This window comes from Schistocerca cancellata, chromosome 1 (assembly GCF_023864275.1).
Source record: "Schistocerca cancellata isolate TAMUIC-IGC-003103 chromosome 1, iqSchCanc2.1, whole genome shotgun sequence".
Taxonomy (NCBI): domain Eukaryota; kingdom Metazoa; phylum Arthropoda; class Insecta; order Orthoptera; family Acrididae; genus Schistocerca; species Schistocerca cancellata.
In genome coordinates, this window is record NC_064626.1 from 594,222,677 (window position 1) to 594,231,460 (window position 8,784).

An 8,784-nucleotide genomic window follows, 5' to 3' on the forward strand; every position below is an offset into this window, starting at 1 on the left:
CACTACTCTGGCTCATGCCAGATTCCCTTGTGATTTGACACGAACTAACACAAGGATCTCGAACCACAGTGGCAAGAGTACCAATTTACATTTTTTCGTTAGTAACTTTCCTTTGTCGGATATGTTTCCGATGCGTTAAAGATCCAGTTGTTCTCAATTTATCATACACATATTTAAATGTACGACGTGAAGGGTGAGTACGTTAAGGATAAATTTCAGGGTATAAGTCTCTAGCTCTCACTGAATTTCGTTGGCAATCTCTGTAAATGAGAAGCATATCGACTTGTTCTTCAAAGAAATGCATCATTCACATTCGCTTGATTCGACGATACTAGTCTTACCGTTCTTATTAGTGTTGTATTGCGAAACCGTCGAATGGGTCTTTACATGTCAATGGCACGTTACATAGATACTCTGTATTCGGCGAATATTTACTATTTTCTCGATATACGAGAGAGAATTGTCAGAGCATGTGCTTCGGTAAGTGCTGAAGTGATAATGAATGCTACTTAATCCGTGATAAGAAGATTGCAAGACTGCATTGATACCAATTGGTCATCACTTCGAACACCTTCTGTACACGGACGTTCATGCCACCTTTTTGATATTTGTTGACCTTCAAAGACCTGACTGTTACACATCACTGATTTCTTCTCGGCCGGCCGGGGTGGCCGAGCGGTTCTAGGCGCTACAGTCTGTAACCGCACTACTGCTACGGTCGCAGGTTCGAATCTTGCCTCGGGCATGGATGTGTGTGCTGTCCTTAGGTTTGTTAGGTTTAAGTAGTTCTAAGTTCTAGGGAACTGATGACCTCAGAAGTTAAGTCCCATAGTGCTTAGAGCCATTTGAACCATTTGATTCTTCTCGATAGCTGCTATCAGACAATATGTACCAAACTATAGCATCCCATTTAAAAAGCAAAGTTTACCTTCATATCTCTGACGCGACCCACCTAGCAACAAAAAACGAACGTCACATTATGGCCCTCGTTGTCCCATGCAACATTTGTCCCACAAACGTTTCAGCTACTATCATCCTTTCGGAGTTATTGTAGGTGGCAATAGTTTGTGACTCACCATGTGTAAGTAATAAATTCAAGTTAGTTATGATTACTACACCCGTAAGCCAAACGGCTATAGGCCATCACTTTGTACCAGAATGGGATAATTTTGAACGCACCACCACTGTGCAAGATTTGATTTGATTGATTTGATTCTAACAGGAGAGCTAAAACAGCTTAAGTCTAACCCACCACTCTCCGCACCGAAACTAGGTTTATTGTGCGGTATCGCTCCCTGTATATCTAGTAAAGCCAACCAGTGCCCTTAAATAGTGCAAGGAGTCCCTCTACCAGTTTTTTGTTACACACAATTTCTTCAGGTCTAGTTGTCCCGAAGATTCTGTATCTTTTACTCTCCAATGCCATACATTCAAATATTAGATGTGATGCAGTTTCTTCACCCTGATCACTGATCCTACATTTAGGGTCCTCTTCCATTATACCCATTGTGTGTAGCTGTTTTTTGAAATTCCCATGGCCAGTCATCAGTCCAGTCATGAGTTTGATCTCTTTCCTGTTCAGTCCCAGGATTACAGATATTCTTTTAAAACATGGCTTGGGTATCATTACCTTACCATGTTTTTGTTTGTGGACCTTGGTGCAATATCCTACGTGCTGTTTCCTAAGCCTGTTCCGTAGTTCTAATTTGATCATAGCCTTGGTGATTGTCAAGACAGGTTCCGGTCCAATAAATGGAGTTGTTGCCCCCATCCTAGCCAATCTATCGGCTTGTTCATTGCCACAGATCCCTGAATGGCCAGGGACCCACACTAGGTACACCCTATTGCTTCCCCCTAGCTCCACCAGAGCCCTGTGGCAATCTGCAACAATCTTAGATCTTGTTGCAGGAGCTGCCAATGATTTCAGGGCTGCCTGGCTGTCTGAATAGATGTAGATGCTACGGTCATTGTAGCACCTACTTATATTCTCCTCCACACATGCCCTGATTGCAGTAATTTCGGCTTGGAATACAGAGGCCAGTTTCCCTAGAGAGATACTTCTCTCCAGTCTTGGATGAACCCCGTACAACTCTGCCCCAACGCCTCGATCTGTTTTCGACCCATCGGTGAACCAAACGATGTCTCCCGTACTGTGTCGAACTGTTTTCTCCCACTGCTCCTTACTTCCAATTATTATGTTGTAAGGCTTGTCGAAGCAGTTCGGAGTTATTATATAGTCAGCGGGCATTTCCCGAGCCATACCTATATTTACCTCACTCACTATCTTAGTGTGTGATTCTGGATATCCAAATGAGACCCAGTTTTTGCCAGTTTTAAGTCTGTATGCCCCAGCTGCTGCCTCCATCTTAACCCAAAGGTGAAGTGGAGGTATATCCAGCATGGCTCCCATTCCAGCGGTTGGTGTGCTGTTAATTCCGCCCGTTATGGCTAAGCAGGCCAATCTCTGCACCTTAGCAAGCTCTTTAGCAGCAACCCGCTGTTCTACCTTCTTCCACCACTTATGGCCCCATAGGAAATCCTACGTCTAACCACTGTGGTGTATATCTAGCGCATACCCCTGGGGCTTAGGCCCCAGTTTTTGCCACAAGCCCTCCTAGTACTCACTAAAGTCTTGAAAGTCTCTTCGGGTTTGCTGCCGGATCCTAAAATCAACTTGACTCGATATTTCGGCGATCCAATTGGTCGCTATCTTCAGGAAAATGCTGCGTTTACTGACGAGTTCCGCTGAGAACTGACGCCAGGTTGCAAATCGACGTCCTACATAGGCCACCGTTCCGTACACGGCGCATGCGCCGCCCATCACGGTTTCTGCCTTCCAAGACAGGGAGGTGGCGCCGCCCTTAGTGAAACACTGCTGGCAACGATATATCGCAATCGAGGCCACACCGAAGAACGTTCAGTTTTGATGCGAGATAATACAGGATTCCACGTCTTGCTAAGAGGAAACCCATTGTCTCTGTTGATTAAATTATCAGCCAACCTAATTTCAATCGCCTCTTTATAGACACTGTTCCAAAAACCGTAAATGTTGGCAACTACCACAGTTTCATCAAATTTCACACTGCGTCCCTCATTTAGGCAGTGTTCTGCTACCGCCGATTTTCCGGCTGTTGTAGCCTCGTATGACGGCGATGTTCCACACACCTGTCATGCACTGTGCAAATAGAACGGCCAATGTAAGCTTTCCCACATTGACACGGAATTTTGTACACACCGGCTATCCTAAGCCCGAAATCATCTTTCACAGAGCCCTAATCTTAGAAGGTGGACGGAACACACTCTTAATGTTAAAATTCCTTAAAATTCATCCAATCTTAAATGATAAGCCTCCAGCATAAGGAAGAAAGGCCACATATCTATGTTCCTCTTCAGAATACTACCTAAATGATGGACACAGTATGAAATTTTTTGAAACTGTGGTAGTTGCCAACATTTCCGGTTTTTGGAACAGTGTCTATAAAGAGGCCATTGAAATTAGGTTGGCTGATAATTTAATCAACAGAGACAATGGGTTTCCTCTTAGCAAGACAAGGAATCCTGTATTATCTCGCATCAAAACTGAACGTTCTTGATTGCGATATATTGTTGCTAGCAGTGTTTCACTAAGGGCGGCGCCACCTCCCTGTCTTGGAAAGCAGAAACCGTGATAGGCGGCGCATGCGCCGTGTACTGAACGGTGGCCTATATAGGACGTCGATTTGCAACCTGGCGTCCGCACTGACAATCCCCTTCCCCTAGCCCGAGGTGGGGTCGCTATAGGCCACCTCAGGCATCTCCCTGTCCGGCCACAACCCCTCCTCAATGACCCGACCGAACACCTTCCCCTCAGCCTATTTTTTCCCTCCCTCACCATCACCTGTGCCACTATCTATATCTGCCCCGCAGCTCCTCTCCCCTTTGACTTCATTTCCCATGTTGACCATACCTTCTCCACTTATGTGATCGCCGCTGACCTCAACATCCACAGCTGTGACCCTGCCACCCTTCGGCGGTGGCATCAGTTCCTTGCCACCCTCCATGGTGACCTTGTTCCTCTCCCACAGCACACCCGTCCTGAAAGTAACTCCACTCTCGATGTTATCCTCACTTCCTCCAACCTCCTTGGTCGCATTGCCATTGATGTCCTCGACCCGTCGGTAGTGACCATCTCCCTGTTCTTCTCACCATCTCCTCTACCCGTCCCGCCGCTGCAGCCACCTGCCCAGCTGCCCCTCCAAAGTCTGTCCATGACTACCACCGTGCCAATTGGGAAGACTACCGGGAATCCATTGCCTTACAGGTCGAAAGCCACCCCCTCACCTTTCACCACCCTGATGACATCACCCATGCCTCTTCCTTCCTTCAGAAGACCATCACTGACGCTGTGGAGGCTCATGTCCCTACTTAACTCATCCACCCTCACCGCCCTACACTTCCTCCACAGGTCGTCCTTCTTCTGCATGAATCCCGCAGGCTCTACCGCTCCTTCCTCCGCACTCATGACCAGGATACTCTCACCCGCCACCGGCAATTACAGCGACATGTCCGGAACCTCCTTACAGGAAAGAAACGCCAGGACTGGCGCCAGAAATGCACACGCCTGAACTCCACCCTTCCTGTCAACTCCTCCAAGTGCTGGTCAGCCTTCCACTGCCTTACTGGTAGCCATCTCACCCCGCATTACCCCATCCTCCATGACGATCGACCCTTTCCTGACAACCTCAGTAAGGCTAACCATCTTGCTTCCCACCTATCCGAGGTCTTCTCCATTCCTGACGATCCCCATTTTGATTACTCCCTCTTCCCCACTGTCCTTGACTGCACTGACACCTCTGTCCCCCCGCTCGCCCCTAGCTTCCAGTACTTGGATCGGTTACCCCCCTCAGACATCAACACTCCCATCACCACACAAGACATCACACTCGTCCTCCACTCCTAACGCAACACCGCCCCTGGTCATGATGGCGTCACCTACCGTCACCTCAAGGAATCCCCTCCATACTTCCTGTCTGTTCTTGCTATCCTGTACAATGTCCTCCTCTCCACTGGATTTTACCCTGACCTGTGGAAGACTTCCCATGTCCTGCTGTTCCCTAGACCTAACAACCCCCCTCTCTGTTACCTCTTCGTATAGTCCAATCTGCCTCACCTCCGTGTTTAGTAATGTCTTTGAGGCCATCCTCTCTCGCCGTATTCACCGCCACCTTAACCAGCACTGCCTCCTTCCTCTTACCCAATGTGGCTTCCAGCCTTCCTTCTCTGCCGACGACCAGCTCCTTAAACTTACCAATCTTCTTTCCCTCCAACTTAACTCCCGTCGCTCCACTATCTTTGTTTCCCTTGATCTCCAGAACGCCTATGACCGTGTCTGGCATCCTGGGCTCCTCTTCAAACTCCAGACCTATGCTCTCCCCATCAACTTCGTCCATCTTGATGCTTCCTTCCTCTCCCATCGTCCCTCCTATGTGACTTTCCACAATTCCAACTCCCGTATTTTTTACCCCTCTGCCGGCGTTCCCCAAGGTTCTGTCCTTTCCCCTCTCCTTTATCTCCTGTACACTGCTGATATGCCCAAACCTCCCCCTCCTGTTCATCTTCTCCAGTTCGCTGATGACACCGCCTTCCTAGCCCTTTATCCTACCCTTCAACGGTCTCAACGTACCCTCCAAACCCACCTTGACCAATTCACCGCTTAGTGCAACCAGTGGTTCCTCCGTGTTAATCCCTCCAAGACCCAGGCGATCATCATAGGTCGCACCACCCGCTGCTTCCGCCTCCATGATTTCTACCTCACCATTTATGACCGTCCTATCCACCTCACTCCTACCCTCAAATACCTTGGCCTCACAATCGACCACCACCTCACCTGGACTCCCCATCTCCTTACCATCCAAAACAAAGCTCACAACTGCCTCCGCCTCCTGAAACTCCTGTCCGGCTGGACATGGGGTCTGCATCCTTCCACCATCCTTCACACCTACAAATCAATGATCCGCCCCATCCTTTGTTATGCCAGTGTCGCTTGGATTTCTGCCCCTCCTCGGTTCTATAAAGCCCTCCAAATCATCAAACACCATGCACTCCGCCTCACCTTCTGCATCCGCCTTCCGTCCCCCATGCGCATCCTCTACGACCTCATCCCCTTCCCCCACCTTCTCCTTTTCCTTGAACACATCCGCACACTATATATTGTCCGCCGCCTTGATCCCCCTCACCCTCTGGTGTCTCCCTTCCTCTCCACCCCCAAACAGTTGCCACGCCTTTACCGTTGTGTCCCTCCCTCTCTCCATCTCCACTCCCTCCATCTCCTTTCCCAACACAACTTCCACAATCTACCCCTCCCAGATGATGAGCTTCGCCCTGACATCTACCCTTCCTACCAACTCTAACCCCCTCTTCCTGCCTCCTCCTCAGGGCTCCCTCTCCTCCCCCTCCCTCCTTATGAGCGGCTTTCCCCTCCTACTCCCCCTCCATCTCTTATGCCTCCTTTCAGTGTCTCTGCACTCCCTCCTGCCCTGTCTTCCCTTTTCCTCTCCCGCCCCATGTGTCTCCTGCCTCTTCGTGAACCCACAGTTGCCCCTCTTCTCTTCATCCCGCCGCTTCCCCAGCTGCCCCATGCTCTCCCCTCCTTTTCCATCCTCTCTGACCTTTCCCTCGGCAGGTCCCACCTGGTAGTTTTATTCTTCATGTGTGCTCCAAGTGGGTTTTAAGTGTGTTGTTTCGGAGTGTTTTTAATACTGTGGTCCAACTTTTAACCTGTGCATGCGCATTCAGTGTCTTCGCTGTGTTTTAAGAATCGCCAACTGTGTTTTTTAACTTTCTGGTGACTTTTTTAACTGTCCCCCATGTACGTCTACATGTCAGTGTATTTTTACCTCCATTGTCTCCCCTTACTCTGTTTTATGTTCCCTTTTTTTATCTTCTTGTGTATGTATCATTTTATTCTAGTTTTAGTTATCGTGTCACTCGGCTGAAGAGCGGCGGATTGTGCCGCTACCCATATGGGGCAGGGGAATGAAATCACAATAAAGAAAAACAAAACCTGGCGTCAGTTCTCAGCGGGACTCATCAGCAGAAGCAGTATTTTCCTGAAGATGGCGACCAGTTGGATCGCCGAAATATCGAGTCAAGTTGATTTTAGGATCCGGCAGCAAACCCGAAGAGACTTTCAAGACTTATTACGCCGGGAAAGCCTACGTAATCACACTCACTAAAATGCCTTTTACCTTGGAGCAAATACTCTTAATGTGAGGGGTCCAAGTTATCTTCTCATCCAAGGTTACCCCTAGATATTTCACTGTCCCCTTCACAGGTAGAGTCACTGTGCAAGACTGAGAGTCTGTCTGTGTGCTTCCAGGAGACAATGCGCCTGTTCCCGGTGATCTTCGCGCTGCCGCGGGCGCTGGACGAGGACGTGCGGCTGTCCAGCGGCCGGCTGCTGGCGCCTCGCGGCAGCTCTGTGGTGGTGGTGCCCTACCTGACGCACCGGCTCGCCCGCCACTTCCCGCGGCCGCACCACTTCGACCCGGACCGCTTCCTCGGCGCCGAGCGCCACCCTTACAGCTACGTGCCATTCGGCGCGGGCCGCCGCAACTGCCCCGGAGGCCGCTACGCACTGCTGCTGATGTCTGCGCTGCTCGCCACATTGCTGCGGCGCTTCCAGGTGCTGCCAGTATCCTCTAGGCAGGAGCTGGAGCGCATCTCCGTCTCGGTAGTGCAGCGCCCGCTGCACGCCGTGCGTCTCAGATTCTTGCCGAGGACCTGAGTGACTCCCCCTCCTGTGCTCGAGGCTCGGATCTCCCGAGACAGTGAGGCTGAGCAACCACGACTGCACCCAGCCGACAAAATCCCGAGACATATAGCGGTCCTGGCACGCGTCCATTGCAACCTGACAAACCGCCATCTGCTGTCTCCTCCTACCGTCCCATCAGCCTTACCTTGCTCTTCAGCAAGGTCCTGGAATCTGTCCTTACCCAACGCATCCATCAGCATCTCCGCCAGCACCACCTCCTTCCTGCTACCCAGTGTGGCTTTCGACCATCCTTCTCCGCCGATGACCTTCTCCTTCACCTCACTCGTCTCCTCTCCGAACAGCTCAACTCCCGTCAATCCGCCATCTTCCTCTCCCTCGACCCTGAGCGTGCTTACGACCATGTATAGCATTCCAGTCTCCTCTTCAAGCTCCAAACCTTTGCCCTTCCTATCCAATACGTCCGTCTGATCGGGCCCTTTCTTTGCCAACGTCCTTCCTATGTCACCATCCATAACACGGATTCCTACACCTTATACCCCTCTGCCGGTGTGCCCCAAGGTTCCGTCCTCTCCCCTCTTCTCTAACTTCTGTATACGGCAGACATGCCACCGCCTCCACCCCCATCCACCTTCTCCAGTACGCCTATGACACCACCTTCCTTGCCATCACCCCACCCTGTACCACTCCCATCACCTTCTCCAATCCCATCTTGACCGGTTCACCACTTGGTGCAACCAGTGGTTGCTCAAGGTCAATCCTTCCAAAACCCAGGCGATCATTATAGGCAAAACCACCCTTTCCTTCCGTCTCCTCGACTTCTATATCACCATTTATGGCCGTCCTATCACCCTCACCCTCACCCTCAAGTACCTTGGCGTCACCGTAGACTGTCGCCTCTCCTGGACCCCCCATCTGCGGACAATCCAAGTCGAGGCACACTCCCGCCTCCGTCTCCTTGAGCTCCTTTCTGGCCGCACATGGGGTCTGGACCCCTCCACCATCCTCCACACCTATAAATCCCTCATCTGCCC

At 50.6% G+C, this 8,784-nt stretch overlaps 1 protein-coding gene across 1 annotated transcript in view; it reads left to right on the plus strand.

Annotated features, from left to right (window-relative positions):
• LOC126088654 (cytochrome P450 4g15-like) overlaps window positions 1-7,765 on the plus strand; it is a 112,161-nt gene extending 104,396 nt beyond the window's left edge. The window contains exon 6 of the mRNA XM_049906857.1: window positions 7,313-7,765. Within this exon, the coding sequence (XP_049762814.1) occupies window positions 7,313-7,765 (453 nt within the window). The remainder of the gene's footprint in view (window positions 1-7,312) is intronic.
• Window positions 7,766-8,784: the final 1,019 nt, after the last annotated feature.